We start from the raw sequence: 22,166 nt of genomic DNA, 5'->3' as shown, positions 1-22,166 counted from the left end.
CATTTGACACAGGAAGAACATTCCTCATGATTGCCTTGCTCTAGTCAGCTCCTGTGAGAGGCATAGCTACAGGCCCCACCCTGAAGCTGCATTGTTTTAAAATAGAGATTTGGGGAATGGGCTCTGACTTGCAAGTTCGCATTTCCATCACTGACTCATGGCTCAGACAGAATGTATCACAACTTTACATTTCCAAAGAAATACAAGAAGAATCATGAACACTACTAACTTAAAATCTGTTAGACAATACGGCCTAAAATACTAAAAAGAAACACATTGACAACTACAAAATTCAGACACAGTAGCTCAGATTTTTCTCCTGAGCCATTCTTCTGAGCTACATTATATTTGCAAAGTACTGAAAAGTGACGATAATTCTCACAGAATTTAGTATATTCATTTACTAACAAGAAATCTGTGTCATTTCTGATTTCATCCATAGTTATTACACTTGTGTGTACATGTCTAGCTGCAACTTAAACATTGTTTGACGTGTTTTTAAATTTCCCTCAATTTTTACAACTCTTTTGAAGTGAAATATTTTTCAGATCTTCTGAAATTGTTATTTGTCTAAGTTGCATGATTTTTATTTCTAAAGAAAACTTTAAATTATATCAAATGTGGCTGGTATAGATTTTTCTATCTGCTTTCTAGTGACTCAAGTATTCTTATAAAAGTAATTCCATAGACTACTTGATCTCATATGTTGATCTTAAAATTGCCAGTAGGCAGTGTTGTTACACTGTTATTGTGGGAAAAACAAAAACAAAATTCTTTGCCTATAAAGCCAGTCATAAATTCTGCTTTCCATACATGCCCCTTTGATCTTTAATACAATGAAATTGGTACTAGAGTTTAAGCATTCCAACTGAGCCTGTTAGAATATAGTCATGTAAGGCAAGTACAGACAGAATTGATTCGTGTCGGTATTTTAGCATACTCTACAGGTCCATCATTTAATATGTACTTCTTCCTCCCAAATTTCCCTTCTGAGACTTGTACACTATGATCCTCTGCAACATAACACAGGATCTATAACAGATAGTTAAATGCTTCCAGACCTTAAATGTGTGTCTTGTTGCAGGGATATCCCTGTTTTTCACAGAGTTAGGTCATTCATTATAGGGTGTGATTATATTAGAAATCATCTTTTTGAGGAATTGTCTTTGCTCATCTACATCCCTAATTTCCTTAAGTCTCCTTATATCCAGGAAAGCACTCTGCCTGGGATCACATTGTCAAACTGTACTTTTTCATTTCAGGGTCTGCTGACTTTCAGGGATGTGACAGTGGACTTCCCCCAGGAGGAGTGGGAATGCCTAGACTCTGCTCAGAGAGCTTTGTACATTGATGTGATGTTGGAGAATTATAACAACCTGGTCTCTGTGGGTGAGAGCATTTTGCTTCTAGAATTTGTAACTCATCCTTTATATGTACTGGCATTAAAGTTACAAATTCTCTGTTAAGCTGTCTTGGAAATAATGGAGACTAGGGAATGTTTGGTAGTAGGAAAGAACTTTTTCATGCTATTTCATTTTTTCTTCCATTTTCCATGTTAGAGGTTATCATGTACTACTCATTTGGGTTCCACAGTACATTTGGAAACTTAGTATGGTATAACATTGATGCTCATCTTAAAGCTCCAGGTCCATAGTTGTAGCAGACATGGTTTTAATTGTGAGAAAAACTTGAGGTATGAAAACTAAGTTGTCCCTTAATATGCTAAAGATTCTAAAGGACATAGCGATTGGAAATAATCCCTAGGTCCCTCTCCTGTGTGTTCTCTTCGTGTACTGAGCCCAGTACTATGTTAGAAGTCTGCATTCTTTCTAAAAATACTAGCATGTGTCATGGACTACATTACAGAACATATGGTTTATTGTATGCAGCATAGACCTGGTCACTTGTCTGGAAAGAATGAGATTGCCCTGATAGGTGGAGAGGAGACAGTAGCCACAACCAGGGTGGGCTAGTGAATGAGCAATGGAACAGTGATGGCTTCAAGTGAAAGAGAAAGCAAGAGCTGAGAAGGGTTTTGCGTATTCAATTTCACTTGAAAGCATTTTTATAAGAATATCTATTATATCTCTGACCCTTGAAGCCTGTTGGGCTGTTTTTGTTTTTTCTCACACTGTTGGTAGGAAAACCACAGGCTGTTTTTGTGAGAATATATTCAATTACAGTGAAAGAAAAATAACTAAGTAGTTGCTGGTTAACTTCTCTTTTTTTATATAATTTTTTTTATAATTTAAATTTGAAGCACGCTAGTTTTACATGGCTGGTTGATGTCTCTTAAGAAAGAACTTAGAAAGACAGCCACTTATTAAATGTTTATTGTTGGAACAAGCCCTATTAATCTGAAATGTACCCATTTTCCAGAGAACTATTACATATGTGATCCTGTCCATCACCATGTGAAGACTGAAAAGGAGTGTTGTCAGTGTAATGAGCTTGGAAAAGTGCTTCATGACCCCTCCACATGTGCACTTTATAGAGCAACTGAAACTACAGAAAACTCTAATAACTACATATGCAGTAATCACAGGGATGCCTTTGTTGATTCATCAAACCCAGATAGACATGAAAGCATGCACATTGGAGAAGAACCTTGCAATTCTAAAGACTGTGAGAAATCTTTAAATTTGTGTCCCAATATTACTCAAGATCAGAGAGTCTACACTGCAAAGAAAGAGCACAGGCAGGGAGAATTTGATGACTACTTCAGCTCTGCATACAGTCTTTTGCAACAACCAATCTACATTGAACAGACACTACATCAATGTGGAAAATGTGGAAAATGCTTCAGAAGCGCCTCAAGCCTCACTGTACATCAGAGAATACATATTGGAAAGAAACCCTACAAGTGCAACAGTTGTGACAAATCCTATAACCAGTGGGCAAATCTTAAAGCACACCAAAGGCTTCATACTGGGGAGAAACTTTACAAATGCAAAGAATGTGGAAAGTCATTTCCTCAGTCCTCAGCTCTTAAAAGCCATCAAAAAACACATACAGGAGAGAAGCCTTACAAATGTAAGGAATGTGACAAGTCCTTTGCCCACTGTTCCAGTTTCAGGAGACATCAGAAAATCCATACTGATGAGGAACATTGTACTTGTCAAGAATGTGGCAGGGTCTTTCATCAGCTTTCACATCTTAAGAGCCATTACAGACTCCATAGTGGAGAGAAGCCTTACAAATGCAATGAGTGTGACAGATCCTTTCCCCACTATTCATCACTTAGATGGCATCAGAAAACTCATTCTGTAGAGACATTTTACAAATGCAACGAATGTGGTAAGTCCTTCCTTGAAATATCACATCTTAACAGGCATTACAGAATCCATACTGGTGAAAAGCCTTACAAATGTGAGATATGTGACAAATCCTTTACTGTGAATTCAACTCTTAGAACACATCAGAAAATTCATACTGGAGAGAAATCTTACAAATGTACGGAATGTGACAAATCCTTTACCCGGGACTCACATCTTAGAAGGCATCAGAGTGTCCATACTGGAGAAAGACCTTACAGTTGTAAAGAATGTGGCAAATCTTTTACTACATGCACATATCTTAGAGAACATCAGAAAATTCATACTGGAGAGAAACCTTACAAATGTGGAGAATGTGACATGTCCTTTATCCAGCGTTCAAATCTTAGAACACATCAGAGAGTCCATACTGGAGAAAAACCTTACAGATGCAAGGAATGTGGCAAATATTTAACTACACGTTCAACTCTTAGAGAACATCAGAAAATTCATACTGGAGAGAAACTTTACAAATGTATGGAATGTGACAAATTCTTTACCCATAACTCACATCTTAGAACACATCAGAAAGTTCATACAGGAGAGAGACCTTACAGTTGTCAGGAATGTGACAAATCTTTTACAACATTCTCATATCTTAGAGCACATCAGAAAATTCATACTGGAGAGAAACTCTATAAATGCAAAGACTGCGACATGTCCTTTCTACGGATTTTTAGTCTTAAAATACATCAGAAAATTCATACCGGAGAGAAACCTTACAAATGCAAAGACTGTCACCTATCCTTTAATCAGATTTCAGATCTTAGAATACATCAAAAAAATCATACTGGGGAGAAACCTTACAAATGTCTAGAATGTGACAAATCCTTTAACTATATGTCAAATCTTAGAACACATCAGAGTGTTCACACTGGAGAAAGACATTACAGATGTAAGGAATGTGACAAGTCTTTTACTAGCTGCTCATACCTTAGAGCACATCAGAAAAGTCATACTGGAGAGAAACTTCACAAATGCAAAGACTGTGGTATATCTTATATCCATCTTTCAAATCTTAGAAGACATCAGAAAGTTCATAGTGGAGAGGAAAATACTGTTGTAAACCATGCGACATAATGTTTATATGGTAGCCTCTTCTTACCAATCCCAAGAGTTTTTCTATACATTATAGAAACGAAGACAAGAAATTTGTAAGTCTTTAATGAAGCTTTAAATCTTATAAAATATCAGATTTATATTCAAATAAAATTCTGCAAAAGTTACTGAATTATTTTTAATCTGTGGGTGATTTATGTATAAAATTTACTGTTCAGTATGTTTGTCTGATGCCCGTGGGGGCCAGAAGAGGGCATCCGATTCCCTGAAGCTGTAGTTCAAAGCAGTTGTGTGTATGTGTGTGTTGAAAATTGAGCTCAGTGTTCTGGAAGAGGAACCAAGGCTCCAAACCATTTCTGCATCCCCTGGGAATAGCTGTAATAAAAAAAAAAAAAAAAAATTACCTTCTTCAACATCCAGTAAGTGATAATAATACCAGGCATGATGGCACATGTTTTCAATCCCAGCACTCAGGAGGCAAAGGAATGAAAATGTCTGAGTCTAAAGCAGTCCTGGTCTACATAGTGAGTTCCAGGACTGCCAGAACTACATAGACTCTGTCTCAATAATAATAATAATAATAATAATAATAATAATAATAATAATAGAATTGCTAACATAAAAATGTAACAAAGCCTTTAGTTTTCCGGTGCTGTATATCACAAAATCCATAACTCTAAAAAACCATAAAAGGTATACCATATATATTCCCTATGTCTTACTGTTCAGTAGAAATTAGTCACCAAATGCAATGAATTTGTAAAATCCTTTACCCATAAAAGAAAGTGCCCTAATAAAGTCTAATTTTTTGTTCACTTTCAAAAATCTTCATCCTATTGTCAAACCTTACAAATAGCAGAAGGTGAGAAACTGTAAAGAGAGAAGCTGTGCATGTGACATCACAAGCATGTCACGAATGGTTCAGAAATCCCCAAGGGCTCCAGATGGTGGTGCTTGCCTTTGTTGTAGGAATTTAGCAGAATCACTGGATGGGGTCGATAATAGAATGAACAGCTTTTTTATAGAAGTACCTTGACCTTGAAGAATCCTTGTGGAAAACAGTAATTGTTTACTGAAGGGTTAAGAGTACTGGCTGCCTTTTCATAAGTCCTGAGTTCAATTTCCAGCAACCACACGGTGGCTCACAACCAACTGTAATGAGATCTGGCCTGCAGGAATACATGCAGGCAGAACACTGTATATCCATCTAGTACCTGATGGAAGCAGATGCACTGACCCACAGCCTAGCACTGAACTGAGCTCCTGGAGTCTAGTTGAAGAGAGGAAGGAGGGATCATAGGAGCAAAGGGGTCAAGATCATGATGGGGAAAACCACAGAGACAGCTGAAAAAGATAACAGCTCACAGACTCTGGACTGACAGCTAGGAAACCTGCATGGGATCAAACTCGGTCTTCCGAATGTGGGTAACAGTTATGTGGCTTGATCTGTTTGCCATTCCCCAGTAGTGGGATCAAGACTTATCCTGGGTGCATGAACTGGCTTTTTGGAGCCCATTCCTTATGGAGGAATACCTTCTTCAGCCTTGAAGCCGGGGGAGGTGGGAAAGGGGCTTGGTGTTGCCTTACCTTGGGATGCCAGTCTTTGTTGACTCCCCAAGGGAGGCCTTGCCCCCTCTGAGGAGTGTATGGGGGTAGGAAAGGGAGAGGTGAGGGGGGCAGTAGAAGGGGAACTGGAGTTGGTATGTAAAATGAAAACAAAGTTTTTAATAAAAAATTAAATTAAAAAACACTGACACACAAGAAAAGACTTAAAAAAAAAGACTTCTGGACTCTTAGTACTAACTTATATTATACCAGATAATGAGCTAAGTGTAGTAGTACACTCCACACTGTAGAGGCATTGCTCTATGGTTAGCTAGTGGCAGGCTCCCTTCTCTGATCCTCAGGCTTAATTTGTAGAAGCAAGATAGCTCCACAAGAGGTAGATGGGTCTCAGTCATTTCCAGGCCAGCCCAGTCTTCAAAGTAAGTTTCAGACAAGCCAGAGCTGTTACACAGAGAACGCCTATTTAAAAAAAAAATAAATAGATTGATAAATAAATAAAAACAGATAATGATACAATCAGAAAGAAATTACAGATTGACACATTCTTTTATAAACTTTTCTCAACTCAGGATAATGGCAAATGCCTTTATTCCCAGCACTCCTGAGAAACAGACTGGATAATCTCTGGGACTTCAAGGCTATCCTGGTTTGTTATTAAAATGCTAGTTCCAGAACTGCCAGGGTTACAGAGAAAAACTCCTCTCTCTCTCTCTCTCTCTCTGTCTCTCTCTCTCTCTCTCTCTCTTCTCTCTCTTCTCTTCTCTCTCTCTCTGTCTCTTCTCTCTCTCTTATTAGCAATTTCACATTCACACACAGATGTTTATGTACATTTACAGTCAGTGAATGTTTGTGTATGCACACCTCAAACACCGCCCATTCTCACTGCTACCTCTCCACTATCCTGGTCCACAATTCAAACAAATTTGTCAATTAAGTTCTTCTCTATTGATTTTTTGTGGGATCCCCTGAGATTAACCAGGGCCATGTGTGAGTGGGTTTGGAGCTATGTGTCGGAGCCTGCTGGGCTGAGCAGAGGACTGCAGCTAAAGGCAGTGATTCTTCTACAATCCATCCATAGACAACATTTGAGAGGTAAAGGGTGGGGCCCTGTGAGTCTTTCCCTTTCCTAGACTGACTGTGGTCTAGTGTGAGGTCAATGCGGGTTAAGTACAGTTGCTGTTGCTTACTGATTACAACAGCTGTATGGAGTCTAGAGAATGGCGTGACTTAGCCCTCCCTCCTCTCTTCCTTCTCATTTCCTTTCTCCTCTTTCTCGATGTTCCCAGAGCCAAAGGTGGATGGTAGCTGACCTTCTTAGACATGGAACCACACACTTTTATTATTTTATTATTTTCTGCATGTGGGACAGCAAGAGTCTCTGCATTCACCGTTGTAATATTATACATATATATATATATATATATATATATATATATATATATATATATGTTTTATCTAAAAAGCTTCCTTAACCAGAGTCAGATGACAAATCTGTTTCTGAGTTAGTAAAATGACAAGACCCCCATGTAGTGGTGAGAGCCATGCAGTGCAGGATGAACTCAGCCCTTGGCTGTTAGCAATGGGCTGACCGCTGACTTCTCGGGACAGCAATCTGTTTTCAGAATCCATTCCTGAAATGTCTCTTCCCAAGTCACAGTTGCAGCGTTTAGTTTTGGCTTGCCATGTTTTTGTTGCGATGGGGCGCTGGCATCGAGTTTAGCCTGTTATCGTTTGGTGTAAGAATGTAGCCCGGGAGGCTGGCAGTCAAGTCGAGGCTATGCTGCCTCTCTTTTCTCTGAATGTTTCAGAGCTCACTGTGGGGTCAGATCCCGGGGTGCAGCGTCCTCCTGGATGCAGTTCTGGTCTAGGCTGGCAGCAAGCGTGTGTGGAGTCTGTGCAGAGCGGGTCCAGGGCAGCCTGACAGCTGCAGCTGTGGGGAAGGAGCGGGGGACACTAAACCGGAAACAGCTGTTGGGAGGAAGCTGAAGTTCTGGAGAAGGATGGAGAAATGGAAGGGGTTAGAGCAGTGATGTAAACGGAAGCTGGGAGACCTAATGAGCGAGGACCAGGAAGTGGACTGAGGAGCTGCAGACAGCAGTGCCCGTTCCCTGTCGTTGCTCCGGGTCCTGCACGGTGTGGAATCCTGTGCTGCAGATCTGGGTGCGGAGGGCACGGCGGGTGCCGCGGGGACCTGAAAACTCCGGAGCCGCAGTCTCCGCGCGGGGCGGCCTGGGAAAGTCACAGTCAGCAGCGCAGTGGCGGGAACCGCAGCCCGGCGGCCCTGGAACCTCCCAGGTGAGAGGAGCTGCGGGGCTGGGACCCAGGAGGGAGGGGACCGGGGATGGGAGCAGTTTCTCTGCTGTCCGTAAGGAAGTGGGCTCAGAGACATTGCTGTGGATGACTTTCTCTTGTCGGAAATTTTTAGATCATAGGAACTGTACTAACTCTGATTCTTCTTTTTCATTGATCTTCATTACCAAAATATTATAAAAACAATGTAATAGAATATTTGAATCTATGCCTTGATATTTGCAAACACAGTTCTCTCTGCTGTGTTGGAAAGGACCAAGTTTTTCAAATTTACATTCATCCACTCCAACTTTCGTGTTTAACCACCTCGCTATTCAAGAGAACTAGGGACTTGGACTCTCAAAGAGCTTTTATGTATTAGTCATGAAATGGACACCTGTAATGGAATCCAAAACTATATTTTTTTTGCGAGTTCCATATTATGGTTGGAAACATTAACTTTTAAAAGTTAATATTATCTGCCATGAAGTTTTCGTCTGACACTTACATATTGTGATGAAAATAGAACAGTTTAAAAAATGTCTTTGACAGGATTGTTGACACACACCTTTAATCCCACTACTGAGGAAGCAGAAGCTGGTCGTTATCAGTGAGTTGAAGGCCAGCATGGTCTCCATAGTGGGTTCCAGGACAGCCAGAACTTCATAAAAAGAAAAGGAACTTCAATAAAAGAAAGGGAAAACGAAATATGTATTTTTGTGCTGTGTTTTTAATGTGTATCTTAGAGCCTGGAAAAGCACAGTATGGTTTCTTATGGTATGAGGTCACAGTATTCTCAGAGTTAGAAAACGCATTATAAGCCACATGGTGGTGGTGGCACACACCTTTAATCCCAGCACTTGGGAGGCAGAGACAGGTGGAATTCTGTCAGTTCAAGGCTACCCTAGTTATAGAGCTAGTTCCAGGAGAGGCTCCAAAGCAAAAAAGAAACCCTGTCTCAAAAAAACAAAAACAACAAAAAACAAAACAAACAAATAAGGAAGGAAGGAAATCCAGGTGCATGGGTCTGGAAAGATGGCTTACAGGTTAAGAGGACTAACTGCTCTTCCAAAAAGTCTTGAATTCAATTCCCAGCAACCACATGATGGCTCCCAGCCATCTATAATGAGATTTGCTGCTCTCTTCTGTCATGGAGGCAGAACACTTTACATCGTAAGTAAATCTTAAAAAAAAAAAAAAAGTTAAAAACATTTTCTGAAGTTAGGCTCAGAAAGGAAGGAAGGAAGGAAAGAAGGAAGAAAGGAAGGAATGAATTCAGGGACATCCTGAACAATCTCTTTCTCTTGTACAGGGCTCACTAATCACCCAGACCTGTCACCTGTGCAGCAGAACAAAGGGGCCTGGAAGGAGAGAGGAGACAGTGGCTAAGGATGCAGGTATGGTATAGGGATTGGTGCTGGAGTGGCAAGGGGATCAAGTGAATGTGGAAGTGGGACAGGAAATCAGATTTGGCCACATTCTGTTCCACTAAAAATAATTCTGGAGACTTATCTGAGAAAGATCTCAAGATTATCCTATTGTGTGAGAACAGGTTCTACAGAAGAATTGATACTAGGAAGTAATAAAAGTTTTATTTGAGTATGCACGTGAATGACACTGTCCATATTTATTCACATCACTAATCATGTCTTCATAACAGTACTGATTGGTCTTTGTTTCTATGATTTGTATTATAAATGTATTAGAAATGTATTATAAAATAACCAAAATTATGACCTCTAGGTTTATTTATTATTTTCAGAATCTTGGAGCTTTTGGTATTCTAGCATGTCCTCTACCTTTTAGTTGTTAATGTGTCCATTTCTGAAAATAATAGCAACATAGTTTTATAAGAAATCAGGAAGTATATTTACAGACTGCACTGTCTTCCTAAGGATGTCTCCTGTTGTCAGTGGCCATGACAATCCCAAGTGGTTTCCATTGTAATTGTAATGCACTGTGAGATCACCTCTACATTTGATCCTCTTAGTATTTTCTGGCTCTTTGCTCTTCCTCGGTACTTTCAGGGTTCTTCTGTAACATACACAAGTAGGATCGTGAGAGGAATTGCTTGGAGTCTTGGAGAAGACAGACTTCCTTCGCACTTGTCTCCTCGTGTCTGAAAAGAACCATGAGGCAATGTTGTGCCTGTTTCCTCGTGTTCTTATGTGTTCTCCTGTTTTCTATCTGCTATGGATGTGGCGTGTATCGGTGTTGATCAATTGATCAAATGATTTTCTAACTAGTAGACCTTGTATCCATTGCTATTACTCCTAATTTCGTATTTTGATACTTTTGATTTTCCTGTCACTATTATAATTATGATCATCAGACCTCTTTACTGTTTTCCATAGTCATAGCATTTTGAAAAATTCATTCTTTCTCAGTGTTTTGTATCTTTGGACATGCATTTTTTTTTTTTTTTTTTTTGTCTGTTTTCTTGAATCCTGTAGTCTGTTTAAACCTTTTGCTTATGGAATACTACCTATTTACATTTCAAGAAGTTACTGAAAAATGCATTGGTTGTTGTTTAGCAACTTGAATATGAACACTGACTAGGCACAGTTGGAATCTGTATAAAACCTATCCAGTCTACATATTTTCTGGGATGAACATTTGGTATTAGTTAACCATATGGTGTACTCTTCTCTACAGAAGACTGTTTCTCCAGCTCTTAGAGTTCCTTCATGTTTGACTAGGGTTGAAGCTTGTGAGCTTTATGCCTTCCATGTTAGCATGTTTCTTGGTCTTGCTCTTGTTCAGCTCATGTTTAGTCAGCCACATTTTCATGATTTCATGTATGTAGCTTCTCACACATTCTCAGCATACATCCTGTTCCTCTGGCTCTTACAATGTTCCCACCCCTCCCTCCCAATGATCCCTGAGCCTGAATCGAAGGAGTTGTGTTGCTTATGAGTCAGCTGGGACTGAGCATCACAACTCTGCATTTTGACTGATTGTAGTATCATGTGATCAAACTATAATTTTTGTTTCAGGGTCTGCTGACATTCAGGGATGTGTCTGTGGACTTCTCCCGGGAGGAGTGGGTATGCTTGGACTCTGCTCAGAGGACTTTGTACATTGATGTGATGTTGGAGAATTACAGCAACCTGATCTTTGTGGGTGAGAACATTTTGCTTATAGAACCCCTAACTCACCCTTTGTATGTAATATGCTGAAGATTCTGAATGAAATAACAATTTGAAAATTATTCCTAGATTCCTCCACTTTGTGTTCCTTCATGTACTAAGCCCAGTACTGTGTTACATGTCTGTATTCTTTCTAAAAATTCTAGCATGGGTCACGGGCTACTTCACAAAACACATGGATTATTGTATGCAAGGCAGGTCTGGTCATGTGTCTGGAGCAAATGAGATTGCTCTGGAATGTGGAGCATCAGGATGGGCTAGTGAATTAGCTAAACAACAGTGATGGCTTCAAGTGAAAGAGAAAACTAGAGCGGAGAATGTTTTGGCGATATTCAATTCTATTTGAAAGGATTCTGGATCATTTAACTTAGTGTAGTGTCCTGGCCCCAGGATGCATCCTGACTGTTGTAACTCTTAGAAGACATGTGTCTTATTACACCTGAACTATGGTGAGTTAATACTAGTACAAAATGCAATTTTACTTGACTATGCTGACATCAGATTAGAATAATTTTACAAACTTTTAAGTCTAACATGAGCCCATGACGTAGTATTACTCTGTAATTGCCTTCCTTGCTATGTGTCTTGTACGACATCCTTCATTTTCTTCCCAGTGGAGAACACAGACACCCTTCTGGGAAATAATCTCAGGAACTGGGGTACAGAGTGGACTTGAGAATGACCTTAAGAGTTAGTTAGGAAACACAGCAGTGTGTGGAGCTCAGACAGTGGAGGATAGAAATAAGCAATAGCTGCCCATGACAACCCTGCCTCACATGATGTAGAACTTCTGATGTCTGGCAGAATACTGTCTTTACATCCATTACTTTAGAAGAATCTAATATATTTTTCTAGGGTAAGAAGTAAATCCTGTGATGCTTTTTTTTTTTCCAGTTTTTTATTTTATTTTACATTCCAACCATAGTTCTCCCTTCCACCCCTCCTTCTGCCCCCCACATCCTGTGATGCTTTTAAATAAGACTTTAAAGGAATTGTGTCTTGTGAACAGTACTCCTCATTGCCTATCACTTAGTAAGTACAAACACTGTGAATCTAGGATTATATTAAACTTCATCAATTTCTGAGCAGTAATATTTAAACATAGAGACATGTGTTCTAACTATAATCAGTCAGTGAGCTCCATCCCAGAATTAATTACTGATTCCTCAATTACATGATCCATCTTGTGCTGTTAGACATTTTGATAAAGATGAGATATTTGTTATATCATAGACTCTTGACAGCTGTCAGGCTATTTTTGTAAGAATACATAAAAGTACAGTAAAAGAATAAATATCTAAGTATTTGCTGGTTGACTTTCATAAGAGAGAGCTTAGGGAGAGAATCATGTATCAAATGTTTAGTCTCAGAACAAGCCCTATTAATCTGAAATGCACTCATTTTCCAGAGAACTATTACATATGTGATCCTGTCCATCACCATGTGAAGACTGAAAAGGAGTGTTGTCAGTGTAATGAGCTTGGCAAAGTGCTTCATGACCCCTCCACATGTGCACTTTATAGAATAAGTGAAACTACAGCAAAGTCTAATAACTACAGATGCAGTAATCACAGGGATGCCTCTATTAACTCATCAAACCCAGATAGACATGAGAGCATGCACAATGGAGAAGAATCTTGCCAAGCTAAAGACTGTGAGAAGTCTTTAAATTTGTGTTCCAACATTACTGAAGATCAGAGAGTCTACACTGCAAAGAAAGAATGCAGGCAAGGAGAATATGGTGACTGTTTTAACACTACACACACTCTTTTGCAACAAAAATTTTCTATTGGAGAGAAACCACACCGGTGTGGAAAATGTGGGAAATACTTCAGTGCTGCCTCAAGCCTCACTGTACATCAGAGAATTCATACTGGAGAGAAACCTTACAAATGTGGAGACTGTAACAAATCCTTTAACCATCGTTCAAATCTTAGGACACATCAGAGAGTCCACACTGGAGAAAGACCTCACAGTTGTAAAGAATGTGACAAATCTTTTACTATGTACTCATATCTTGTAGCACATCAGATAATTCATACCGGAGAGAAACCCTACAAATGTGCAGAATGTGATAAGTCCTTTAACCAACGTTCAAAACTTAGAATACATGAGAGAGTCCACACTGGAGAGAAACCTTACAGTTGTAAAGAATGTGACAAATCTTTTACTATGTACTCCTATCTTGCAGCACATCAGATAATTCATACTGGAGGGAAACCTTACAAATGCAAAGACTGTGACATGTCCTTTCTCTGGATTTCTACTCTTAGAATACATCAGAAAATTCACACTGGAGAGAAACCTTACAAATGCAAAGACTGTGACATGTCTTTTAATCGGTTTTCAAATCTTAGAAGACATCAGAAACTTCATACTGGAGAGAAACCTTACAAATGTGCAGAGTGTGACAAGTTCTTTACCCACATGTCAAATCTTAGAACACATCAGAGAGTTCACACTGGAGAAAGGCCTTACAGTTGTAAGGAATGTGACAAATCTTTTACTAGATGGTCCAACCTCAGAGCACATGAGAAAATTCATAGTGGAGAGAAACCCTACAAATGCAAAGACTGTGACATGTCCTATATCCACCTTTCTAGTCTTAGACGACATCAGAGAGTTCACACTGGAGAGAAAAATACCTTTCTCATAATGTGACATAGCATTTTTTTTTTTTTCAGTATTCTCTGCTTATAAATCCCAACAGTCTATGTAATGTGTTGTGGGATAAATTTTTGTATACTGTGAAGATGTGTCTTTGCACCATCTGATTGGTTTAATAAAGAGCTGAATAGCCAATGGCTAGGCAGGAGAAAATAGGCAGAACTTCTCAGAAGAGAAAGGAACTTGGGAAGAATCTGGTGTGGCACAAGATGCTGGCAAGACATGGAAGGAGTCAGACTTACAGAATGGAAGAGAGGTAAAGCGCCAGCCAATTGGCAAAACAAAGATTAACAGAATATGTTAGTCACTTTAAGTTATAAGAGCAGGTTGGGAACAATCCTAAGCTAGAGGCCAAGTTTTCATAACTAATAATAAATCTTTGTGTCATTCTTTGGGGGCTGGGGGTCCAAAGAAAGTCCAACAAGAAAGACAACTACAATAATAGAAATACTGAAGTTTTAAATCTTCGAAAATATCACAGAGGTTATATTTTTTAAAATTCTGCAATAATAATTGAAGTTATTAAATGTATATGGGTGTTTTGCCCAATGTGCTGCTGGCTTGCCAGGTGCCTGTGAATGCCATCAGAGGACATAAGATTCCCTGAGACTGGAATTATATACAGTTGTGAGCTCCTATGTGTGTGTTAGGAATTAAACCCCAGTCCTCTGGAAGAGCAACCAGTGCTCTTAACCGCTAAATCTTGACTCCAGCCTCTGGGAAATGCTGTAATAAAATCATTTATCTTAGATGGGTAGTAGTGGCACAAACCTTTAATCCTGGCAGAGGCAGGTGGACACTTGTGAGTTTGAGGCCAGCCTAAGGTACACAGCTAGTTCCAAAACAGCAAGACTGTTACATAGGGAAATCTTTTCTCAAAAAACAAACAAAAAATTGTTCAACATACAAGAATTTATGATAAAGATAGGCTATTTGGTGCATGCCTTTAATCCCAGCACTCAGGAGGCAGAGACAAGAAAAACTCTATGACTCTGAGGCCATCCTGGTCTAGTGAGTTCCAGGACTGCCAGGAATACATAGACCCTGTCTTGAAATAAATAAAATAAATCATAATAAGGACAAAATGTAGTAAAACTAAAAAAGTGATAAAGACCTGTAATTATTCATAATGATTGACATTGTATCTAGGGTGTGATGGATGGAGGCTTAAAGGAGTCCCAGTCTGCATTTCCCAGGTATATAACATTTTTGTTCTTTTTGGTTTTAGTTTGGGTTTGTTGTTGTGTGTTCATTTGTTTTCTTTTTCTTTTCTTTTTTTTTTTCTTTTTTAATCCTGAATTTATAAGAACATTCTTCCTCTCCCTTTCCTTCAGACAAATCCTCCCATTTACCCTCCTTGCTAACTTTCAAATTCATGGCATCTTTTTCTTGTCTTTTTGAATGCATATATATGTATGTACATATACATATATATATTTGTAAATAACTTAATACATATGTTACTTATATGCATGTTTTCAGGGCTGACTATTTGGTACCAGTTGGTGTGTGTAGCAGGAGTTCTAATAGGTATTAATAATAAAAACCTGCATCTGGGACAGCAAGAACCTCTGCATTCACCATTTCAGCTTTATAAGATCCTATATTTTATCTAAAAAGCATCTTAAGCATGAGTCACAGAAACCTAACTTAGAAGTGTCTGGGTTAGTAAAGTGAAAAGATCGCTATCTAGTGATAAGAGCCATACCGCACGGGATGAACTCAGCCCTGGGCTGGTAGCAATGCGCTGATCACTGACTTTTTGAGACACCTGTTTCTTTTCAAAATCCAAGTTCCTGAAATGTCTCTTCCAAAGATACAACTGCAGTATTCGGTTTTGCTTCTCAGCGTCATGATGGGACGCTGGCATCTGAATTTCACCTGTGATCATTTGTTCTATGTAGCCCGGGAGGCTGGCAGTCAAGTCGAGGCTATGCTGCCTGCCTTTTGTCTTTAGGGTTCAGAGCTCACTGTGGGGTCAGATCCGGGGTGCAGCGTCCTCCTGGATGCAGCTCTGGTCTAGGCTGGCTGCAAGCGTGTGTGGAGTCTGTGCAGAGCGGGTCCAGGGCAGCCTGACAGCTGCAGCTGTGCTGAAGGGACCGGTCTCAGTGGGGCGGGGACACTAAACCGGAAACAGCTGTTGGGAGGAAGCTGAAGTTCTGGTGATATAGGGGGAAAGGATGGAGAAGTGGGAGGGGTTATAGCAGTGACGTAGGCGGAAGCTGGGAAAACTAGTGAGAGGATAGGGAAGTGGACTCAGTAGGCAAAGACAAGTTACCATTTCCTGTCGCTGCTCCGGGTCCTGCACGGTGTGGAATCCGGTGCTGCAGATCTGGGTGCGGAGGGCACGGCGGGTGCCGCGGGGACCTGAAAACTCCGGAGCCGCAGTCTCCGCGCGGAGCGGCCTGGGAAAGTCACAGTCAGCAGCGCAGTGGCGGGAACCGCAGCCCGGCGGCCCTGGAACCTCCCAGGTGAGAGGAGCTGCGGGGCTGGGACCCAGGAGGGAGGGGACTGGGGGTGCGAGCAGTTTCTCTGCTGTCACTAAGGAAGCCGGCTGAGAGACATTGCTGTGGATGCCTGTCCCTTGTCGGTAAATTTCAAATTATATGGCCTGGACCAATCCTAATTTTTTTTCATTGATCTTCTGATTGCCAAATAGTCTCATAAAAATAACCTATTAGAATATTTGAATTTATGTGTTGATGTTTGCAAACACAGCAAACTTTGCTATGGTGGAAAGGACAAAGCTCTTCAAATTTACATTCATCCATGCTAATATTCGTGTTAAACCACTTCGCTATTCAAGAGAATGGCACATAGAACTAGGAATTTGGTATTCCCAAAGAGCTTTTATATATTAGTCATGAAATGAACGCCTGCAAATGCAACTGAACCCGCAAGTATATTTTTTGCGAGTTCCATGGGTATGATTGTAAGAATTAACTCTTAAACTTTTTATCCAACATTAAATTTTCTTCTGACACGTATACGTATGTGGTGTATACAGACCATTTTGAAAAATGTCTTTGGCAAGCTTGGTGGCACTCACCTTTAATCCCACCACAGGGGAGGTAGAGGCAGGTAGTAATGGGGTCCGGAGCTAGGGCTGATGAAAGCTTGCCTAACGTATGCAAAGCTCAGGGTCCAGACTTCAGCGCCACAAAAGCATAATGAGTGAGGCTAGAAAATGCTACTTAGGGCTAATGCAAGGTTGGGGGTGAACTATTGAGAAATTTTAAAAATGATTATAATTTAATGCGGTATATGATCCCTTTGAAGAGCAAGGAAGTAGAGACTAGAGAGGCCATGAAATTACTGACTGAAGTTTTCTTTCTTGATATGAGTAGTACTTGCTTAGTGATAACTCATCAGATATATATTATACACTTGATTTGTGTGTTTTCCTCCGTGATTTATTTTAAAATTAAAAGGCATAATTTTTAAAAAATATAAAAAAATAGAGCTGCTGTTGAGTATGGCCTGTTCAACCCACTTGCTTATTTATGGATTGTAGTATTATTTCCTCCCTTTGTACTTTTTTTTTTTTTTTTTTGATAGATTCTGAGTTTTTATCCATTGTAGTATAAACGCATAGCCAATAAATGTATCTTCTGTGTAGGCTGTCTCTTCATAGTTTTAATTGTATTTTCCTGAATTTCTTTTTTCCACAGTACTATATGTCAGTTCCTGCGGTTGTATCAGGTGTTGCCCCTTTATGTTGCTCTGAAGGGTTCATGGTTTCAGATCATACATGAAGGTCTGTGATTCATTGTGTGGTAGGAGAGACTTGAACCCAGATTCATGTTTTTATATGTGGATAGGTACTTTCCCCAATACCACTGTTTGAAGAGGCTATCTAGTCTGTGACACATGTTTTTGGTATTTTGGTGATGTTCACCTGATCATTACTGTTGGGCTTGTTCTGGATCCGATGCTCTGTTGCAATGGGCTGATCTGGAATCCCACTGGAATAGCTCAAGCATTACGACATTTTCCTGGGGCTGTCAACATAAATTCTACATTTTCCTTTACTATTTCTCTGAAGGTTATTGTGGGACATTTAAATGTCATGAAGTTTGAACTGATTATATAAACCACTTTCAGAAATACTGCAGGTTTTAAAATACTGTGCTCCATTCTGTCTGTGTGAAATGTCTTCCCTTGTTCTAGTTAGCTCAAGTATTTTAAATTTTGTTTTCTCTCTCCTAATTTTTTATTTGCTATTCACATTTTGATGAAGTGTCTCTAAAAGAACAACAGGTGATCTGAAACATTGAGCCATCTCTCTAGGCCCCTATTAAGTTTTATTATGTGAGTAGCAGTAGTAAACAAAATTGTAAATTTTTAAATCTACATTATCCAAAAATTTTGACTTTATATAGGCATTATTTTAATAACCTGCTCTTTCATTCTTGTTGTATATTTTGTGTATTCATAAACATAAAAATACAACCTACTCAGTCTGCATTTGGTATTGGATAGCCATATGGTATACTCTTCTCTGAGGAAGACTATTTCTCCAGCTCTCAGAATTCCTTAATGTTTGACCAGGGTTGAGACCTAGTGAGCTTTCTCCCTTCCATATTAATGTGTCTTTTGATGTTGTCCTTGTTCTGCTCATGTTTAGGCAGCCATTTTGTACAATTTCGTGCATGTAGCTTCTCTGACATTTCTAGGAGACACAATCTCAGCAAACATCCTGTTCCTCCAGCTCTTACAATGTCCCCTCCCCTTTCTCAGTGATCCCTGAGCCTAGGTGAAGGAGTTGTGTTGTTTATGTGTCAGTGGGGACTGAGCATCATAACTCTGTATTTTGGCTGATTTGTGGTTTTCTAAAATAATCTCCATGTGTCTAAAAAGAACTTTGTTTGATGAGGGGTGAGAACTACATATATTTGTGGGAATAAGGAAAATATTTAGAATACAGATAGGGATTGTGCTGATTTAGTAAAATGGTGTTTGTAAGGTCTCCTCCAAGATCCCCGACTTCACTAACCCTAGGGAAACTGGCTAGGTTTCCAATAGTAATCATGACTTCCCTCTTGTGATGAGGGTCTTTTTTTTTTTTTAAGAAGCTGTTGGTTACCACCATGTTTGTGTGCCACTCTTGTACCCTCAGGGTTATCATGCAGTGCAGATCATTTTTTCTGGTTCATGGGTGTCATTAAGGGGGAGAAATGTTGACTGGCTCCCACTGGAACCTCGAATTTTCCTTCTTGTACCATAAAAGCTAATCTGCAGGAAGAACATTTTAAGTTCTGATTCATCTCAAGTCCTCCCACTTTTGTGACCTAACTATATGATTTCTTCAACAATAGGGACTCATCTTTTGTGTCTGAGAGTCCCCCATGGGCTACAGCAATAGCCTATAATGTTTTGGGAGTCTCTTGGAGAGCAGTGGCAAATTCAAAGCAGGCTTCTCATGCCTCGTGTGGGTGGCTTTGTTAGAAAATCAGTGGTTCTTGTGGGGAGCATTATCAGTGTTATCACTTATATTCTAAATATATATGCATATTCAGACTTACATGTATTGTAAGCACTTTTCATAGATGGATAATACTGAAGGAATTGATGGATTCCTTATGATTGTTTAACATCCTTACCCTCCTTCTTAAGTGTTTTATATCTGTCCCTTCTCCATAATTAAATTCCTCCACATTTTTCCATTTCCCCCTTCAGATCACTTGTTCCCTGTTACCCCATATCTATTGCTCCCCCACATCCCACAGTGCTCTTTTTTTTTTTTTTTTTTTAATTTTCTGGCTACTGCAGTCACTCCAGGTTGTATATTCACATCTGAAGATTTGGAGCTAAGAACTTCCTATGAGAGAGAACATGTATTGTCTGTCCTACTGGATCTGGATTACCTCACTCAATATGATCTTTTCTAAGTCCATCTATGTACTAGCAAAGCTCATGATTTCAATTTTCTTTACAGGTAATAATATTGCATAGTATATGTGAGTCATATTTTCACTATCCATTTGTCAGTTGAAGACAGAGTTTCACTCCAGCTAAGTCCAACAGCCCTTTAGTCCCAAATAAACACACTGAGGCTTATATTAATTATAAACTGTTTGGCCGATGGCTAAGACTTCTCATTAAGCTATGTATTGCCATTTGGCTGTGGCTTACCTATAATGGTCTGGCATGTTACTCCTTTGGTGGCCACATGGCGGCTCCCTCTCTGGTGATGGCTTCCTTGCCTTTCCTCTTCCCAGAATTCTCTTAGTCTGGTAGTCCTGCCTGTACTTCCTGCCTGGCTACTGGCCAATAAGCATTTAATCATCATTACAGCATATAGAAGGACATCCCCCATCAGACAATTAAGTTGTTTCCTTTTTGTAGTTATTGTGGATAGAGCAGTAATGAACATGGCTAGCAAGTATCTGTCAGTTGAATTTGAGCATATGCCAAGGAGTGGAACAGCTGGGTTATGTGCTATATTTATTTAATTGAGGATTCTCTACATTGATTTTTAGAGTGGCTAGATATTTGTTTATCTCCTATGCTTTTGTTTTTTATGTTATTGCTATTTGGATTATTGGCAGTATTTTTCTTCTCTGTGGATTTAGTGATTTGCTATCTTACTCATAGATGACTGTTTCCCATTTCTCCTGTCTCTATCTGTTCTTCACATGAAATTTATTATTTCCCACGGTCTCATGGATAACTCCTTCTCTAATTTTCCTATATCTATTTTGCCTTTGATGTATTGTCTGCTGTCCTGCTTTGTTAAAATGAATTGTTTTACTTCATAAATACCCTGAACTGCATTTACATCTCTAACAATTTTAATATAGAATTGTTCTGAATGAAACTATATGGTTAATAGTGCTTTTTTGTTGTTGTTTTTGTTTGTTTTTGTTTGTTTGTTTGTTTGTTTCTCTAACCTTCAAATGTCATTTCATGGTCTTCTGGCTTTGGTATCACTGACCGGACACCTGGTGTATTCTGTTGCTTTTCATGTGATTTGACATTGTTCTTTCAGTATTAACTTTTGCTTTTTCCTTTTGACTCCTTTATTTGATAGAGAAGCAAGTCCTGAAAGAGAAACTCAGAAGAGAAACAGAAAGAAATGGCTGATTCTCCAGTAAGCATGTCCCAGGTCAGTGATAATGTCCACTATTTTTCTAGAAATGTTATATATTCTGACATTTCAAGCCTTTCATTTTCTGCTTCTGATATTTTTTTACATCTTATTATGAAAAATGTTCAAATGAACAACAAAAGCATCACACCCTGCAATTAACCAGCCGTAAAGAATATGCAATGCTATGTACTTTTATGCAGTCAGAGTCCTCATAAGGAATAGAAGCTCTGGAGCCTCACATGGGATTTTATATTTTCACTATCAAATATATTTTTATGAACTTGTCTACTACAAAAAAAAAGATAAAAAGAAATGACAGAATTAAAACTAGAAAAGCACTTAGCTTTATACACTTATTCATAACTGGTGTTCATACCTGCATGCAGCCCTCCCTCAACCCTGATATTTAACCTTTCTTGTTGTCTTCTCTATGTTCTGCTGTGCCCATGTGGACATTGTTTCCATATACACATATTGTTGGCTAGATTCTACATATGAGGGAAGATGTGGTTTCTTCTTTCTGACACTGTATGACCTCACTTAATATTGCATATTTTAAGTCATTCCATTTTCACCTGCTGATAGACAATTTGCTTAATTATAAAACTTTGCTATGATGAGTCACGGATCAATGAACCCAGGGTGTAATGTAACCATCTCTGTATTGGGGTGTGAAGTTCTCAGGTTATATCCTCAGGAGTGATATTGCTGGGTCATACATTAGAGTTCTGTCTTCAGATGTTTTCAATCATCTGCAAACTGATTCCCACAATGGCTATATTAATTTACAATCCCCCTCACATAGCAGCAGTTAGTGATGATTCTTTTCTCTCCACATCCTCCCCCACATTTGTTGTCAGGTTAGTTGATGACAGCCATTCTCCCTGGGGTGAGGCAGTATCTCAAAGTAGTATTAGTTTGTGTTTCCATAATGGCATTTTAGGGATCCTGAAGACTTAAAGTATTTATTGGCCATTTGTGTTTCTCTTTAAAAAGTGTCTATTCAGGTCATTTTTATTTCCTTGGTGT

The 22,166-nt window shown here is 39.3% G+C and overlaps 2 protein-coding genes across 2 annotated transcripts in view; both read left to right on the top strand.

The window, feature by feature from the left end:
- Positions 1-22,166, top strand: part of LOC127238528 (zinc finger protein 420) — a 31,626-nt gene that overhangs the window by 4,158 nt on the left and 5,302 nt on the right. The window contains exons 2-7 of the mRNA XM_051207139.1: positions 9,541-9,625; positions 11,225-11,351; positions 12,786-14,034; positions 16,002-16,152; positions 16,375-16,515; positions 21,096-21,152. Coding sequence (XP_051063096.1) covers positions 9,620-9,625; positions 11,225-11,351; positions 12,786-14,034; positions 16,002-16,152; positions 16,375-16,515; positions 21,096-21,152 — 1,731 coding nt within the window. The 5' untranslated portion in view covers positions 9,541-9,619. The remainder of the gene's footprint in view (positions 1-9,540; positions 9,626-11,224; positions 11,352-12,785; positions 14,035-16,001; positions 16,153-16,374; positions 16,516-21,095; positions 21,153-22,166) is intronic.
- The window catches only part of LOC127238815 (zinc finger protein 664-like), a 120,686-nt gene continuing 114,891 nt past the window's right edge, over positions 16,372-22,166 (top strand). Inside the window, exon 1 of the mRNA XM_051207560.1 lies at positions 16,372-16,515. The gene's annotated coding sequence lies outside the window, so the exon portion shown is untranslated. The remainder of the gene's footprint in view (positions 16,516-22,166) is intronic.

This window comes from Phodopus roborovskii, unplaced genomic scaffold (genome assembly GCF_943737965.1).
Source record: "Phodopus roborovskii unplaced genomic scaffold, PHOROB, whole genome shotgun sequence".
NCBI classification, from domain to species: domain Eukaryota; kingdom Metazoa; phylum Chordata; class Mammalia; order Rodentia; family Cricetidae; genus Phodopus; species Phodopus roborovskii.
This window is presented reverse-complemented; position numbering and strand designations above follow the sequence as displayed.